At 45.4% G+C, this 19,229-nt stretch overlaps 1 protein-coding gene across 12 annotated transcripts in view; it reads left to right on the plus strand.

Moving 5' to 3' along the window:
* EYA3 (EYA transcriptional coactivator and phosphatase 3) overlaps positions 1 to 19,229 on the plus strand; it is a 1,455,294-nt gene that overhangs the window by 1,238,592 nt on the left and 197,473 nt on the right. For all 12 annotated transcript variants that reach the window (XM_086957503.1, XM_086957498.1, XM_086957496.1 and 9 more), the window contains one exon: positions 18,027 to 18,187. In XM_086957503.1, coding sequence (XP_086813629.1) covers positions 18,027 to 18,187 — 161 coding nt within the window. The remainder of the gene's footprint in view (positions 1 to 18,026; positions 18,188 to 19,229) is intronic.

Raw genomic sequence — 19,229 nt, forward strand, 5'->3', positions numbered from 1 at the left:
GGAAATTAACCCAGTGCAATGCACTGCCTGGGCCTGGCAGGCACTTGCTAGACGGGCACATCTGGATTATCTTTATGCACCTAAGTTACCATTAGCGGCGCATCCTGAAATTTCAGTGGCGCATGAGCGCTCCACTTTACGTGTACTTCAGGCGGTTGGGGTTACGCAGATGGGAGACCTGTATAAACAGGGTCAGTTCTGCTTGCTGCCGGACGTACAGGCTGGCCGGATTCACAGTTCTATGTTGTGCTTCACATACAAGTGAGGGTTCGACAAGCGGTCAGAGCTATCTACCCTAACTATCCAACTGAGCCTCAGAAATTGAGAGCACTGCAGGCGGTGCTGGCTGGAGGGGAGTGTAAGGGTCTGATTACCACATTGTGTGCTGCATCCCAACGAGAGAGGGAGTTGGAGGAACATCCTTCATACCGTAAATGGAATTCATCGCTGGGATACACATTGTCCCCAGATCATTGGCAATTCTGTTGCACGCTAACTTCGCGCCTCACAGCTAACTGTAATCTTCGTATCATTCATTTAGAATTTTTTCACTAGCTCTATTATACCCCAATGCAATTGCGGAAATCTGGACTATGTGATACAGCCTGCTGTGTGCGGTGTGTACAAGCAGATGATTTTATTTTTACATTTACCTTGGCAGTGTGCAGAGATTGATGCCTTTTGGTCCAGAATTGCGAGTGTGCTGACGGGTGTTGTGCTGGAACGGGTGCAATGTATACCTGAGATATGCTTGCTGGGTAACGTGAAGTCCATGAAACCCTGCAACAGGCGTCTGGTTGGTATTGCAACACTAATGGGCAAGCGAGCTGTGGCACAATGTTGGGGTGCAAAGGACTTAGCCACTGTAAGGAAATGGGTCCGAGATTTAACTTATTGTCGGGAGCAGTTGGAGGCCTATGTGGAGGATCTGCCTGAATCATCTCGACCAAAGATTTCTGGGCCCCACTGACGATATATCTACGGAGTCATCCTGATCTGTGAGGAGTCATACTCTTTTTTTTTTTTTTTGTGCCTTATTGAGATCTAATGCAATTATTATTATCTTCCATGTGTGCCTATAAGTAGTCGAGATCCTTTATTCGTATTATGTCATATCTTTTGCATTGCCAGGGGGAGGAGGGGTGGAGGTTCGTTTACTTCTCATGAGATGGTTGCTCCATATTTGTGTTGCATATTCTTGATGCAATTGTTGGAACTCTAAAATGATTGTACTGTTTCATGCGATGCGAAGCTAAAGCACCTAATGCAAAACAGGTGAGGGTGTACCATGGACAGGTATATATTCTGCAGCAAAGACTTTACCCCAGGTGGCGTAGTCGTCCACAGGGGGGAACCATCCCAATCGGCAAGCATATTGAGAGAGTCCTAGGGGTCCCTTATGGAGAAGTACTGCCTCAAACTGATTCTTTTTTTTGTGCAATCCAGAATGGAATTTTCTCCCGTCTGGGGAGAGTTCTCCCCATAACTGCATTGATAGTCTATGGACTAATACCAGGTGTAGCCAATTGTTGTACAGTTTTAGCAGCCCTCGCAGGATTTATGGTCCTGGTTTGCATACCAAACTGTGTTAAAAATATGTATATTCTGACTAGTCTTGGGTACAATTCATGCTATTGTGGTGTTATGAGAGTTGTAATGTCTGGATATGGTGTGTAGCCAGTTAAGACTGGCCATTTTGCTCCCCCCTTTTAAGGGGAACTAGGCTAACCTCAGATGTGTTTGTGGTAGGGCGCCTTCAAAACAATGATGGTGTTCTTGGTATGTTAGTAGTAATTCTAGTGCTTTGTAATCGGTGTAGTTGTTGGGAACTGTGGCTGCAGGGTGTATGTGAAAGTCTTGATGTGTTGTTTGCTACTGGGAATGTAACCCATGAATAGAATATCTCTGTCCTGAATATTTCATGGACCTCAGCCACGAAGGTAACATCACCACCAGTAAGGGGCAGTCCAACTTGTAGCAGCATCTGAGAACTGCATGTTGACCGGTTGCTGGTACAGTAATTGCTGTGTCTTCAGCCATATGAATATGTGGAGTTCAGAGAGGGTAGCACTGTGGGGGGGGGGGGGGGGGGGGGGATTCTTTGAAAGGTTCAAGCTTGAACAACCTGCAACCAGTTCATATGATTTACTTACTTGGCTGAGGAGGATTTTTCACTAACACCTCGGATATCTCCGATTAGTAGGGGTTCTCAAAAGGAAAACATCTCGGTGATCCATTAAATAGGAACCCAAGCTATAACGCTGGTGGGGCAATGTCGTAGGGCTTATACTTTCCAAAGTAAAACGGTGCGTTTTTTGGACAACATAAATGTCAGGATTGTGCAAGAATGATTCTAAGCCCACGTCCAGGATATGTTGGCCTATAGTCCTGCTAGCTTACAGTACAACATCTGTACCACTAACCTGGCATTGTAACAAATAGATTATGCAGCCTCATGACAGTACAACCCGGACTCCTCATGGAATTGTGGTAACAGATCTAGAACCTTTTTGTTTGGTCAATTATACTAAGAAATGCTCAGCAAGGCTTTTCAATATTTATTGAAGCATTGTGATTCTTTTATAAAAGACATGCACTGCAATGTTCAAGACAAGGAAATAGAATAGCGCAATTAGCACTATGAGAATGGTGAAGAAAATTTAAATTCAGCCAATATACTACAACAGTGAACATGTGTTTGCATACAAGTACTGTAGTATGTTGTACTCCTACTTAGCGCTACCTAACCTGGAATGTCTAGGGTGGGTGATATGCCAAATCCCTGTAAGGTGATCTAACTCCCGATTACCTGTGGGTAAGTGTCACCAGGGTGCCTGTTTTGGTGTAGAACTGAAATGCATCCCCCACATGCGGTAAACAGGAATCCGCTGACCTCGCAGTGTCAGCAAAATACTCCTCTTTCTAAACAAGAAATTGATTCTGCTTATAAATAAACCACGCCCAGTCAGGCCCCTATTGTATAGTCTGTTGTGATAGCTCTGTCGCCGAACAGACAAAACAAGAGACAATTTGCATAGTGTACCTGGCCTCTGTACAGAATATTCAAGGCGGTGTGATAATATTCCTACAAAGTGGAAATGTAAGCAAAGCCAGTTGAGACAATATTATCCTGTACAGGCACACAGTTAAATGTGAGTCAAAAGCCAATGTATAGTGTTCAAGGAAAAATGTCAGTTTAAATCGAACATGTACAATAGTGGTGTTCTCACTCAGTCTGCATGTGACCATGTGATGGCCTTGCTAGACTAAACCCCAACCTGTATCCAGTAGTTTGATTGAAGATTTACTCATTTCAAGGGTTTTCTTTGAGACTGACATACTCCATCACACATTGAATTTCACATAATTATTCTGAGCAGTTCTTCCACGTCAGTTAATTATTATATTCTCAAACAAAATCACTTGCCCCAGTATTGGAACTTGCATAGTTTCCCATGCTTTGTATCATTCCCTGTCGTCAGCCTGGGAGCCTCGGTAAATAGAAAAATACCATAGCAGTATGTAGAAAAGAGAAAGTAAGGCCTAGGCCTCATCTCCTTTTGTAATTAAACAATTAAACACCACCCCTTGTTGTTAAATATCATCTCCTTTTGTAGCCTATCTCCCTCTTTTTGTAAAAGAGACTAAAACTTTGCAACAATGAATCAGATTAGCCTCACCACATAGAACCCTCAGGAGAGAGCCTCAGAGCCTCTGATTTTCTACCGCACGTTGTGCTAAGGAAGCCTCCACTGAGCTCTGCTCAGTTTTCTCTTCAATTGGATTTCTACGCCCTTTTTTCACTTCAGGATGTCTGAAAAGAAAGCTTTATTCAAAGCCTGTGCTACTTGCTCAAAGAAAAGACTTTATGTGGAGGATAAGCATAAAGATTGTATTTATTGCTTATACCCAGACCACAAAACCACTGAGTGCAAGATCTGCAGGACCTTCTCAACTAAGACTCTGAGAGACCGGGAAGGAAGACTTCTGACTTTGCTACAGAAAATGAAGTCTCCGAAAGAGGTTCTGTCCAGTGATAGTGAGGATTCCTCCTCAGCAACATCTTCGAGGAGGTCTACAAAAAGGGGTAGGTCTTCCCCTTCTACTTAAGCCGAACCTCCTGCTAAAGCCTCTCAAAAGACCTCTGAAAGGTCTAAAAAGCTTAGTCCCAGAAAATCTCCTCACCACCCAAAGGAGAAAGAGCGACATCTTCCTGAGGTATCAAATGGAAAAAAGGCAAGTCGAGGCCTTTCTATTGCCTCTTCCCCATCAGAAAAGGAGAAGATCTTTAAGAAACCTTAGAGTACGCCTCAAGAAGCGAAAGGAGAAAAGAAAATTCGTCCGTTGACGACAATCTCCTTCTGTACGTCGACGACGACGTCAAAGGCTCAAGTGGTTTCGATTTCTGCTCCGTCGACGGGCCTGTCGTCGAGAGCTTTGCCGACATCGTTGACGATGACTGCGTCGACGTTACATCCTACGTCGGCAAGACTGACAACATCGACGGTGATGTCACAGACGATAGTGTCGACGGCGACGAGAACGACGACTACGTCGATGGCTATGGTGAGAATGATCCTGACGTCGACTAGGCTTCCAGCGATGATGATTCCCTCGTCGACGACACCATCGCCGATCCAAAAAGTAATAATTTCCATCAGGAAAAGACTAATAACATCCGGAAATGATATCACCCTGTAGGGTAACACCATTGCCTCCACCTCTTCTGCTGGAGCAGGAATATTCTGATGATGAGGAAAGTCCATATGGGGATGCATATAGTCCTTCTCAACTTCAAGTGAAGTATCAGGACTCTGATTCAGATGAGTATTTCCTGGATCAACATCATCCAGAATCTCAACTCTCTCCTCGGGTCTCACATCAGCAAACACCTGGCCAAGGTATGGTGGCCATGCCGCCGTCATTATTAAACGACCTGCAGTTGATGTTGTTAGATTATAAGAAGAGGTTCCCATCTCAGACCTCTAGAACCATTCAGCCTCCTCCGCCTCAGTAAGCTTCATCTACTCCTGTGGCATCAACCTCTGAGGCAAAGTGAACAGCCTGTGACAGAAGGACATGATGTGATTACAATGCCTGATGTTGATGATGACTCTTCAGATGAGGACCAAGATATAGAAAACTTTCAAAATCCTAACACAGAATGGGATGATTGTTATCCCAGATCCAGCATCACCATCTCCGGATCCTGTAGATTCGCCTCCAGTGGACATAGGGGGCTTCCATCACCTTATGGATAGGGCTTCTAAACGATTTGGCGTTCCTGTTCCTGTCATACAGTCAGACTGTTTCCTCTACGATTTCAAAGAGCCCTACAGGAAATCGATCCATTCCGTACCAATAGTAGAACATGTTTGGAATGAGGAAAAGAAAGTGATGCAGTCTCCAGCTACCGTAACTCCGGTTCTACCGCGGCTGGAGAAGAAATATAAGCCCCAGATGACAGTCCTGCATGTCTTATTGGCCAGCCTAGACTGGACACTGTTGTTTCCCAGGCGGCCCAAAGAAAATCAAGGAACCCGACTGCACCCCTGACGGCACTGCCAGACAGAGAAGGCAGTTGCTTGGATAATATAGGGAAGAGGTTCTCTTCTTTTTTTAGCCTCCTGGTTAGGGCCTCGAACGCACTCATAATTTTTGGACGATATGATTGCCAAATGTGGCGATCTCTCTCCTTTCATTGAACAGCTTCCAGAGAGTGCCAAGACGGAAGCAAGAAAGATACTAGAGGAAGGGGAAAGATCCTCATCGGAAATTATAGATTGTGCAATGGACATTGCTACAACAGCTTTTCGTGCCTTAGCTGGATCAGCGGTCCTAAGGCGTCCAGGTTGGCTGAGATGTACCTGGTTACGCCCAGAGGTACAGAATAAAATCTTGGATCTGCCTTTTGATGGAGACATGCTGTTTGGCAAGCATGTAGATGACGCTTTGCAGGACATTTAAAAGAACACAAACGGCAAAATCCTTGGGCACGCTTCAATACCGAAAGGTGCCTTTCCGGGGTGCAAGAGGCAAAGGATTCTCTACTTATAGGGGAGGCTATCAGCAACGATTCTCCTCCTATTAGCAATCCTCTCAATCATTCAAACCACAGTACTCTCAGCGGAAAAATAAATCGGCGCCTTTCTCTCGCCAATCTTCCAGAGGTAGACAGGGGCATCAGGGTAGAGATACCTCTAAATGCCAAAAGCTGCTTCCTGGCTCTGCCTCCTGGTCCTTCACCTCTTGTTCCAAAGATAGGGGGATGGATTACAAATGTTCTCGATTGCTGGAAGATCATAACAGATCAGTGGGTCCTACAGATCGTTCAGTTTGGCCATACATTAGAATTCCAAAACCTACCACCTCCAAGATCCACTCGTGCCACAGAATAAAAACATCTGCACCTTCTCGAAGTCTCATTTACTCACCAAAGGAGCGATAGAACCAGTGCCACTCTTGCAAAGATGAAAAGGATTCTATTCCAGATTTCTTCTCATTCAGAAGACGGAAAAAAAGTGGCGCCCAATCTTAGATCTGAGGGAACTAAACACCTATCTCATAAAACTCTCCTTTCGAATGATCTCTCTTCAAGACGTCTTACATCTTCTAATCCCAGGGGATTACATGGCGACTCTGGATCTCCAGGACACATTTCCACGTTCCGATCCACCCAGCTCACAGGAAATTCTTTCGCTTCACAGTAGCTCAGTTCAAGGTCCTGCCCTTCGGGCTCAGATCTGCTCCGCGGATTTTCACAAAAGTATTGGCCCCGGTAGCAGCATTCTTAAGGAAACAATCCCTAGAAGTTTTCCCTTACCTAGATGATTGGTTGATAAAGGCACCGTCTTCTCAGACCACGTCAAAGGCAGTCGAGAATTGCATCCAACTTTTCAGATGCCTGGGTCTGTGTCTCAACAAGGACAAGTCAGTCGTTGTTCCATCCAGGAGGGTCAAGTTCCTGGGCTCCATTCTGGATACAAAGAATTGCAAAGCTTTTCCTTCGGAAGAGGGGCAGAAAAAGCTAATCTCCTCAGCAATCGGTTACAAGGAAGAAGATCCCTGTCAGTTCGTCTTTACAAGTCTTTTCTAGGATTGATATCATCTTGCATACCTTTGGTTCCGCATTGCAGACTACGAATGCGCCCCTTGCAAGAACTAGACATGCAATGGCGGCAGGTGGAAGGCTCTTTCGAGCACAAGATAAAGGTCACTCCTCTCATTCGTAAAGCAGCAGGTTGGTGGGCTGTCAAGAAGAACTGTCTAGAAGAATATCTCGAAAGGTCTCTTACAGAATGATTCCATCCCCTCTGGTTCTAACCACAGACGCATCAATGGAAGTCTGGGGCGCAGTCTTCCAGGATCTCCAACTAAGCAATCATTGGAAGGCAGAAGAGCGTTGCCTTCATATCAATCTCTGGGAAATCAGTGATTCACCTAGCCTTGCAGGCTTTCAAACCGAGGGTTCAAAATACAACTGTGCTGGTCAGGACGGACAACACAACAGCCATGCATTACATAAACAAGCAGGGTGGTACATGATCCCTTCTGCTCTCATAAGAGGCCCAGATGTTATGGGAATGGGTGATTCTCCACAATGTAGTGCTTTCAGCAGAGCAACTAACAGGCACTCTCAACACAACAGCAGACACCCTGAGTCGTCTAAAATCTTCCTGTCACGAGTGGGAATTAGATCAAGACACTGGAGGAAGTGTTTCGGCGTTGGGGAACTCCAACAATAGACCTGTTCGCGACTCCAGAAAACAGGAAATGCCAACTCTATGCAAGCAGGGATTGCCATCAAGGGTCGCTGGGGAATGCTATTTCGATGCCCTGGTTAGGTGCATTTGTTTACGCCTTACCGCCAATTCACCTAATTCCAGGGCTTCTCAGGAAAATAAGGATGGAACCTTGCAGGATGATCTTAATAGCACCAGCGTGGCCTCGCCAATTCTGGTTCACGGAACTCCTCCTACTTTCGCAGGATCATCCATATCACCTTCGTCCCATCCCATCTCTGTTGACAGTGTCCCAGGGACAGGTGGTTCATCCAGATTCGAGCTCTCTCCATTTGAAAGCCTGGCTCCTGAGCACAGAGAATTCCACTCTCTAGATATTCCTCAGGAATGTAGAGAGATTTTATCTCAAGCTCGCGCACCAAGTACGAATAAGGCTTACCGTGCCAAATGGAAACGTTTCTGCCTGTGGTGTCATCGGGAGCACATCCATCCATTCTCTTTAGCTTCTCATCAGATACTGCCTTACATTTTATCACTGGCTAAATCGGGCCTTTCTCATTCTTCCGTTAAAGTTCATCTGGTGGCTATTTCAAGGTACAGAAGGTCAACTTCGGGTCCATCTCTTTGGTCAGCTAGAGTTATCAAGCAATTTCTGAAAGGTCTTTTCAGGGTTTTTCCACCAGTACGGCCGCCACCTCCGACCTGGAATCTTAATCTAGTTCTGGCTCAACTGATGAGACATCCGTTCGAGCCAATTCACAGAGCGGACTTGAAATTCTTGTCTTGGAAATTACCTCTCCTTCTGGCTCTTACCTCAGCTAGGAGAGTGGGAGAGTTGCAAGCTCTCTCCATTCTGCAACCTTTTCTACAGTTCAAGAAGGATTCTATGTTTTTAAGGACCAATCCAAAATGTATCCCAAAGGTCCCTTCAGATTTCCATTTGAACGAACCAGTGGTTCTAAAATAATTTCTTCCATGTCCTACGACGCCTGCAGAACAATCTCTTCATTCCTTGGATGTCCAGAGATGTTTTACATTTTATCTTGAAAGAACGAAGGATTTTAGAAAATCTTCTTAACTTTTTGTGGCTTGTAGTGCACCTCGGAAAGGACTTCCTCTCTCAAAGCAAGGGATTTCACACTGGATTACAAGCACGATTAATTACTGCCACAAGACAGCAGGAAAACTACTGGAGAGACTGGTACGAGCTCTCTTCACAAGATCAGTATTATCTTCAGCAGCTCTCTTCGCTGGAGTCCCTATAAAAGACATTTGTAGGGCAGCCACATGGAGCAGTGCCCATGCCTTCACAAAACATTACTGCCTGGACTCTTTCATGGGGAGCGAAGCGGCAGTAGGACAAGCTGTACTGGGAATCTTTTCCAATGTGAGGTGAGCTTTACCTTTTATCCCTCCTTCCTATGATTGCATATTTTGTATCGCATACGTTTTCTGCATGTATTGTTACAAGGTATATTTGTTTATAGGAGAATGTTTATGCTGAAATGTTGGGATACGATTGTAACAAACTGTGCATTGGTGATTTACTGCTAGCTACTCTGATACAAAGCATGGGAATCTATGAAAGTTCCAATACTTGGGCAAGAAACAAGTTACTTACCTGTAACTTTGGTTCCCCAGTATTGGTAACTTTCATAGATTCCCATGCGCCCACCCTCCTCCCCGGGAAAGCTCAGCCTTCAGCAAAAGTGGTTACTGTTACACAACGGCTGCAAAATCTGAGGCTCTCTCCTGAGGGTTCAATGGGGTGAGGCTAATCTGATTGGTTGTTGCAAAGTGTTAGTCTCTTTTACAAAAAGAGGGAGATAGGCTACAAAAGGAGATGAGGCCTAGGCCTTACTTTCTCTTTTGTACATACTGCTATGGTATTTTTCGATTTACTGAGGCTCCCAGGCTGACGACGGGGAATGATACAAAGCATGGGAATCTATGAAAGTTAACAATAATGGGGAACCAAAGTTACAGGTAAGTAACTTGTTTTCTTCTGTGCTGAAATGATTGTTAGTGGGGTGGGCAGGAGTTGAAGGAAACTTCAACCCCGTCTTATCCAGTTTAGAAATCATCTTATTTTATTACAAGGACATTTTTTTTACCTTAATTGTAGAAAAATGTCATTCAAATGTATTAACAAATGTGCCTGTAGTACTTGAAAATTAAATTAAGTACCATAGTCAACTTCTAGATCTGGGGTCCGCCAGTAATGTGTAAAGTAGGAAGTCCTGATTCTTCATGACCGGAGATGTTAGTGAAGATCTTTTGCTATCAGTGAACTAAATCCATTTCTCTAAATAGAGACAAACTCATTCACTTAAAATATTTGAATACAACATATTGGAAATTGTCCCATCTAAGGAAATGTTATTCTTCATTAGATGGCCGATACCCATATTGTATCCAGTGAGAGATCCTTTTATGGTCTGGCCTAAACACAGCTTTAGCTTTTTTAGTATTGAATTAAGGGTGGAATACAGTGCAAACTGATTCAGGCAGTTTAACATGGTTCTGAACTGTTGATATTTAACATTTCTCTTTAGAAATTTGAATTGGAATTGTTACTTATGTTAATACTATCCTTCAATCACATTAATAATGTATTCTTATGGATTTGTTTATCAGCATAGTCTGTTTTCAATTACTATGAATTGGTTTTGTTTTTTCATGGCTGGAATGGGAAGGGGCACTTTGCGACTAAGAGGGTGGAAATCGCTGAAGGGTGTCAGGAATAAACAGGATGAATTGCATACCTGAGTACCTGCTGTTTTTTCTTTGCCTGTGATGATTAATTGGCATGTTTATCACATAAATAGCATGCACAAATCATTAGAGTAACTAAAGTATATATGCAAATGTATATGTTGGCGCAACATTTCCTTACCTTTGTGGAGAACATTTCAAGCCGTTGTATCGAACTCAAACTAGACTTAAATCTCATTACTCACCCAGCACTCATGCATGCACAACGATCTCCCGCATTCATTCAGTCACACAACTCACTCTGCAGTCATACAGCATACTCTTCAGCATGCACCATACATGCAGACACAGACCCCATGCTGCAGCAGCACTAAACCCTCTCTGCCCCTCACCCACTCAAGCACAGTCCAGTAGTCCTCCTGCGGTGTGTTGATGAAGGGTGATTTTATGGAGGACAAGCAGAGCAACAAGTCCTAGAAACAACAATGCAGCGAGAGGTCGTGAGGCCGCGCTAATGAGGATCCCCTAGGAAGTGCCAGTTGAAGGCTGAGCAGGGAGGTTCTGTGCTCTGGCAGCCTCCCTCCTACATTGTCCCGGCACTGGTGAACTCCTAAAACATGAACAAATAGCCAATATTTTTACCTACCTAATGCAGCTCTCCCACTTAGCAGCCAGCAGATCAATAGACACTGGCGGATTGGTGTTGCAGCCAGGATCCAATTCAATGGCAAAACCATGTAGAGAGGTGCAGAGACTGGGAGCTTGGGGGAGGCCCATCAGCGCCGGCTTCTCCACTATGCCCCCCGTCCCACCCACATCGGCAAATAAAATGATAATGAAACCTTGTTTACTGATGTTTTTTTGCTCTCAGAGCAGAGGCTTGGGGTCAGGGCCAGGGTGATGACTGGCACTATCAGTGCGCATGATGGTTTGGCCAGGCGTCTTAAGGCGGCAAAACGTCATGCGCACTTATTCTCTCTCCAACCTGAAATGTGTTGTCTGGTAGGAGAGAGCAGGCACAGGCTCCCAGTCTAACTTGGATTCCCAGGATTTTTTTCCATTCCCAGCCTGGGAATGCAAATCGAGGGTGCTCAGGCCAATCATGATGTTACCCTCAAGCTGCGAGCAGCATGAAAGCAGCATCCGGATTGGCCCCCGTCAACTCTGGGAGCCTGTCCCTGCAGAGGTGGTGCCATGAGGCAGTTAAGTGTTTTTTTGTTTTTCTTTATTTGTCTTGTCATCTTTCTTCCCCTCCCCCACTCTTCCACCACCACCGTTTTAACGAAATCCTGGCTGCTACTGGCCCATATACCAAGACAACCTGAAGGCAAGTGACGAGAATGGGAACACTTCAGATGCGAACGAGGGACTTTGAGGCAAAGCTGTCCGATGGGGGGGGGGGGGGGGGGGGGGGGGGAGCCTTAGCCTGCTGTAACATACTGAAAGCGATAGGAGCCGCAGGAGGGTAACGGGTACAAGAAGTGGCAATGCAGAGGAGAGCTCCAGAGCATACTCACACCTCCTTCCTTACCCGCCACCTTTGAGCAGTACTACCACAATGGTAAGGACCAATATTAATAATCACAAAGGTGTGCTTCTGCAGTGATAACAATCGGCTTCCAGGCGCTATGATAGGCTGCACTGTTAGCAGACTGAATGGTAGTTATTCGCCTGTGTCCGAAGTATAATTAGCGATGTTAGCCCATCGTATAAAAACCATTCATACCCCATTGTGCTTACCCAACAGAGCTGTTCCCCGTGTCAGAGGGGTAAAGGCTGAGTGGGCAGGCGCTTTCTTGTGCGGAACAGCTATAAATGAAGGTCGACTGCTTTGGAGTTGTAGGAGAGTAGGATCTGCTTACTATGGTTACCCCCACTTTTTGCTGGTGTTTCGCTGTTTTTCGACTTTAGTCTGGCTGGGGCCCTGCTATTCAGAACCCCAGCCTAGCTGCTTCCTCTCTAAATTGATTGCATGTACTTTAGGTACACTCCAGATTGGTTACTGGGTTACCCTTGTGAGTCCCTAGTATATAGTACCTTGGGTACTAAGGGCATAGGTACCCCAGAGGCCTACCAGCGGCTGAAGAATGTATTATGCCACCCCTGGGAAGCCTTCCAAATGGCACCAAAGGTCTGCTACTGCAGCCTGGGTAAGGTGGTGCTTGAACCCCGTACTAAGATATAGGTTACCTATATCTACCTTTAATCACCGACACATATAAACCTATAAGTCACTCCTATGGCAGGCCTAATCAATCCTGAAGGCAGAGTGCTTGGTTTTGTGTGAGAGGGTGCCCATACATGAGCTAAGCCCCTCTGCAGCTTTCAGAATCTATTCAATGAGGCTGTTCTGTGATGCAGCCAGACCATATACTCTTAAGTGCATTATAACCTTGTGGTAAATGCTAACTTTGGAATGGCTGCATGGAAACATATTGTGTTTGGTGTCGAACACTTTGGAATTCTAACCCTCCGCCAGTCCTGGCAGCGGGGGTAGAATTCCACCCTTCTAGAGGGAGAAGACCTGTACATACTTGCTTAACCGGTAATAGTTTTAAGGAGCCCTGGCATCACAAAATGGATGCTGCAGCCACAGACACGAGTCTGACCTACTACTGCTGGACGTAACTCCAATGGGGGGAGGCCAGGACAATAGGTTTCCTATCACAGGGAGGTGTAACTAACTCCCAGACAGGCTTTAGTGTATTGGGGCTGAGTGAGTGCATTCATAGAATGCTTTTTCAGACCGTGCTCGGGGCACACTTGGTGTCCCTGTGCATACCCCAGTTCAAACCGGTTGCAGGGACACTCAGCCCCTGCTCTGGCGTGAAACTGGAAAAGGGGAAAGGGGTGTAACCACCCTCTCACTGGGTCCTCCCATAGGTGGGACACTATAGTAAGTCCAACCCCTAAACTTAGTATAAGGATAGGAATCCAGTCCTTAGGACTTTATATTATACCTGAACGAAACTCTGCAACATATATCCTGGAACATCGACATTCTGTTTCGACTAGAAGACGGAAGAATCTCCCTTGGGGGTCAAGGAGTGACTCCCCTGTTCAAACAGGCACCAAATAAGCATCTTGCCGGTCTGCATTTCCAAGGCTCCTGCTGGATCCCGATGGATTTGCGACACAGGACCCAGACTTCTAGACTTCTCCGAGGCAGACACGAGATCCCAGCAAAGCTGAGACCCGCAGCCCTCACGAGTGACAAAAAACCGGAACCCCTGAACACTGTCCACATTTGCTAGTGCATCGACTTCCCGAGCTTTACCGAAGTTGTGCATTGGGCTACTTGTAGTCCAAGCCCAGAGCACCTTTTGTTCCGAGGATTGTGGGCCTACACTCCACGAGTGTTACATGGGCCCGTTTCTAGCATTTCAGATCGAGGCTCCTTCGCGCTCACTTGTCCTTCGACTGGTGTGTTCCCACGAAGGTAACTTCTGTTCCTTGGGCTTTCCTGGTTGTTCCAGACGTGCCCTGACTCTCCACTAAAGGGCGAGTCCCTCAGACCTTGCTGGTCTGCACCAAAGCCAATCTTTGCTTTCTGCCTGGGTTGCTGTTGCCACGACTTTTTGGGTCCAATCCGGAAACCGACACCACAGCACTCGATATCCTTCGTGGGACAGCTCGAATCCAGCTCACGGTAGTCCCCGACGCCTCCTGGTCCTCGTGGCTGAAGAGTCTAGCTTCACCTTCACCTGAAATCATCACCCGACATTGGTTGGCATCTTCTCATTGCCTTCCTGGTCACTGGCTAGTGACCCAGACTCTGTCCCCTATGTTTTCAGGTTCTTCAGATTTCCGATCCACCCTTGGATCCACCCGGACACTTTCCACTTGGTCGCCTGCAGCACTTTCCAGCAGCTCGCCATTGAAAAAGATGTCGAAAGCTGACATCAAAAGACACCTTTGCACCCGGCTTCCCTGGGTGAGGTAACTCGAGTACTCCGGTGCTCTCGTGGGGATTGACTCTAGAACTGCCTAGTTATAAAGAGGTTTGCTCCAAGTCCTCTTTCAAGTGTGCTTAATCTATAATTTTCCAACCGCGACTTTCCCCATAGAAGTTAATGGTGATTCACGGCTGTGTTTAGATACTGCACACGTCCCCCTTGGGTCCCCTGTGTCACTACCTTGGTTGGTTCCTGGTGGCCACAGTTGTTCTGAAGGCTCTAGGCCTTGTATCTATGTCAGTCGTGGTTCTTATACCACTTTCTTAGTATATGGTTTAGTACGCCCCTAAGGCTAACCATATATTGTGCTAATTTACTGTGTGCTAAATAAGTTACTGAATGTACTTTTGTCTCTAGCCTCATAAAGAGACTAGAGGGATGTGTTTAGAATAAATACATATATTTTATATATATATACCTGGTGTGGTTCTCCTTTCATTTGGTCATTCATGAGATTATTGACTGGTAAAACAAGATGCTTTACATTCCTTCAAGACTTAGCCTGCAGTCTGCTCTCCACAGCTACCACTAGGATAGCTTTCTATAAGGTTGTCTTTAACCTACCATCAATAAGGGGTCATTTGGAATGGTGCAAGGTGCCCTCTAGAATAGTGGACAGCATATGCCAGCCCAACTTCCCACAGGAGTCACATCCCTTTAGCCATAGAAACATCTTTTCAATAACACCCAGGACCCTGATTGGTTTTTTAAAAAGTTTTTTCTCTGAATTCATGGCAATTCCTGCATGAGCTGCAATCAACTACCATCTATTGTTTGGATTTTTCAGGCTGGGGAAAGAAAGAATCTAGGGGTGGTACCAGGGTAGGAAACCAATCGGGGAGCGGACTCCTGTCAGGCACCAGTTTGTAGTAGAGACTGAAAAGCGAGGACACCTCAATATTCACATTCTTCGACTGAATGAGAGTTAAATGAGGCTGTCAGACATGAACATTATATCATAACAACGACATTGTGTTTTAATTGCCAATACAGCAACTAGTTTCATGCGGCAGCTTCAAACTGCTATACAAAGCAGCTATTTTTTCTGAGTTCACTTAACAACCTGTGCCATGGGGCTTATGGTGGGGCAGCCACTTACCTGAGTGGAACTTAATGCAGATCAGCATGGAGTGCTTTGAGGCGAACTGCGTCCTCTTGGCCAGTATTCCAGGCGCACTCCTGGAGAGACTGTCATCAGCCCCTCGGATGGTGAGGCACCCAGTGAGAAAAAATCCAGTGGGGGCGCTCGTGGAGAAATATATTGCTATAAAGAAAGAAAATACGAATTAAAAAATTCTAGTTAGTCGTGCAGCTAAGTTTATATAGTGACCTTTTAAGAGCGGCTTCATTTTTAGGGCCTAGTGTGCTCTGTTCTTTTGTCCCCTCAGTGTTCAAATACACTTTTGGCTCTTCCTCCAGCCCGTTCTTTCCCAAAGAAAATGTCAAACCACACTGGTATCGGTGGGCAAGTGGCTCGCACTTTTGATCTCATGTTCACAGAGCTGTGTAGACCCGGCTCTGGGCCACAGAACTAAATGCCCAAAACTTGCAGATACATTGCTATTAAAAATGTTGTGCCCACCCACCCTGACATCGCAACATAGGGCCTTCTCGTACATCGCGGCCAAGACCTGGAACGAGCTCCTAGTCGACATCAGACTTGCCCCCTCTCTGAACATCTTCTGGAAGACACTCAAGACCTGGCTCTTAGACTGAACGGAGCTGCTTACATCCCCCCTCATCGGAGTTAAATGGGACTCCAACCTCACTTTTCATCAGCAAGTCCACACAGTCTCGGCCGCTTGCCTAGCCAAGATTAGAATGATAAAAAAGTTCATTCATTTTCTACCCAGTAATACCAGGAAGACTGATGTGCAGGCGTTGATTACTTCGCATCTAGACTACGCCAATGGGCTCTACACTGGACTGTCTGTAGGGCTCTGTCATCGCCTTCAGACGGTCCAGAATGCGGCGGTGCGTCTAGTTGCAGGTATTCCTCTTCGTGAGCATATTACTCCCCATCGTCGCAATCTCCACTGGTTACCCCTGCACAAAAGGGCAGAATTCAAAGCTTTGGTACTAGCTCATCGGGCCATGCAAGGTAAAGGCTTTGCCTATCTGTCCACCTGCCTGATCCCTTATACTAACATCAGGACTTTACGCTCTTCATCTAAAAACCTCCTCACAGTCCCCAGATTCAGGAAAATCCGCTCAGGTGGGAAAACTTTCCCGGTGTTGACTGCGGCCCTTTGGAATAAACTCCCTAATGCTATTCGGTTGATCAAGGATGAGCAACCTTTCCGAAGAGCCCTCAAAACATACTTGTTCTGTTGATCGACCCCCGCCTAATTTCATCTCATCAGGCTGTATGTAGTCACAAGGGAGCGCCGGGACACCCCGTTGGGGTAGCTGTGCGCGATATCAAAACACACTAAATAAATAAATAAATAATGCCCAGAGACCCTCTTGGGTGAGTAGCGCGCTTTACAATTCCCTGATTGAACTCTTTGTCCCTCTAGGGATTAAACTCCCACCGAAACAGACACATGTGCAGCTGCATCACTTAGAGTTCCAGATTACTGCTTTAAACCGAGCATCACTGAGGCCTATGTTAAAGCTGCTCGGTGGAGTTTTTTCTGCTTTTGTTGTGGGGACAATGCCCACTCTGCCCCTTATTACCAGCAGCCCCATGGTTTTCCCTGTGACCGGGTCAGACCAGAGAAGAGCTCTACAGCAGCTGTTAACCTTGGGCCCGGGAACTCATCAGGGGTTGGCGAAGCGTACTCTGGGACTGCGACGGTTTAGAAAATAAAATATTAACTTTTAATTAAGTGCATATAAATAAAGAAGCAAAGTGTAAAAATGACAATTTTAATATGTTCAGTTATTGCGAAGGAGTTTGAAATTGGAGGCTAGAAATTAATTTGGTATCCTGAGATCTGACTTGTAGGCTAGAAATTAAGTTGGTATCCTGAGATCTGATTTGTGGGACAGTGCAAGCGCATCAAACAAAATATAGTATAGACGATGGGTTGCCTTCATTGAATTTAGGAAAACTCCTTCCAATTAAAATGAAGATTGATTTTTTAAATTTGTGAATCAAATAAAATATATCCTTTTTGTATTTTGTGGTTCAAATCACCAAAACTGCTTCGACTAGGGTCCCCAGCTTCCAGTAATGACTCAGTAGGGATCCGCAGATTCCGATAATTATTCAGTGGGGTCCGCAGATTCTGATAATCATTCAGTGGGGGTTTGTCTGTCCCCAGTAATGATCAACAGGGGGGGGTCCTCAGAAGTCAAAATGGTTAACAATCACGGCTTTACAGAGTTTGGGCTAAAATATTATCAATCAAAGAATCAGTCTTGGCTATAGGCCAGGCCCATCTCTATTCTTAATTCTTCTTATTAATTACAGTTCTTCAGCCTTAAAGCCTTAAAGGGAGGGATCATTGAGATATGTTGTCCGTTTTGAGTGTTTTGTCAACAATTCAGAATTCCAGACCCAAACAGGCTTGTTGAAACCAACGAGTGAAAAGAGAATCGCTTTTTGTTCAGCCTTCTGTGATACCCCCTAAATGAATTGACTTCAAATGATAAGTCTTTCTTTCAGCAACTACAATTTTTCTACTGATGACTTCAGTGGCACAGGGAGTTCCAGTGGTCATGGGTGCACCACCGGGGTTCCAGGAGGAGTGGATTGGATGAGGAAACTTGCATTCCGATACAGGAGAGTGAAGGAGATCTATGACTGCTATAAAAGCAATGCAGCTGGTGAGTTGACTAACCGAAGATGGGTATTATGTTCATGTAAGATAATTATTTAATTGAGACCTCTTTTTCATAGTCCCTGGTCCTTTTAAATGCAAATTTTGTTAGCAGAATACCAATGAAGGACACAATTTATGTTGAAATACATTGCCTTGAACAGCTTTGTTTGTGCCCGTGGTATATTTTATCATTAGTTGTTTACCTCAACTCTGCCTGAGCAACAGAAGGCGCACTGTACGGATGTTACCATATAAGGGTATTCAAAACTATTAAGAGGCATTTGTGATTTTTTTATTTTTATGAAGCACAACACCTTAGCGTCCCTCCTGATGCACCCCAGCCCCCAACAGTTTAAATATCCTCCCCTCGAGACACTGTCTCCTACTGTAGGAGTTTGATTGGGGGGGCGGGGGGGGCCAGTGCTTTAATTATGTAAGAAATTATCAGTATGAACGTTTTATCTTCTCTTATATTTTATTGATATATTAAGGAAGTTTATAATATACCCTTTGGTTTGTGATACTGGGAGGGAATCCTTTTCTTGTATTTCCCTTTGAAGTTGTGCTGGCGTAGAGGGCCAGATCTTCTACTCTTAGAGAAATCTACACTTGACCATGTTGACCTCGCCAACTTCTGGCCCATGACTAACCTACCTTATCTGATACAGACATCTAGCCGCAAATACCTTAACTTAGAATTTCCCGCCGGAGCCAGTCTGGATCCGGAGATTTTCCAGTAGTACCTCTGCATGCCAGGGGACGGCATTGCATGGCTCTGCCCTGACCTCATACACGGATATGATGTCAGTGGAGCCATATAAGTCCCTCCTAGTGCACTGATGTCAGTTTTTTTCTTTTCGGTGCTGCAACACGGATCCAAAAGAAGTGGTTCCTCAAGCCTCTTTTAGTTTTTTTGCTTTTTTGGCACCTTTCCGTTTCCAGAACAGTGCGCTCGTGCCTTTGGGCTTCAAGGCATGTGAGACCTGCATGGGACAGATGTCGGCAACGGATCCGCACGCTATTTTTATATGGTGCTTGGACGAGCA

The sequence above is a fragment of the Lissotriton vulgaris genome, chromosome 2_1 (genome assembly GCF_964263255.1).
Source record: "Lissotriton vulgaris chromosome 2_1, aLisVul1.2, whole genome shotgun sequence".
NCBI lineage: Eukaryota > Metazoa > Chordata > Amphibia > Caudata > Salamandridae > Lissotriton > Lissotriton vulgaris.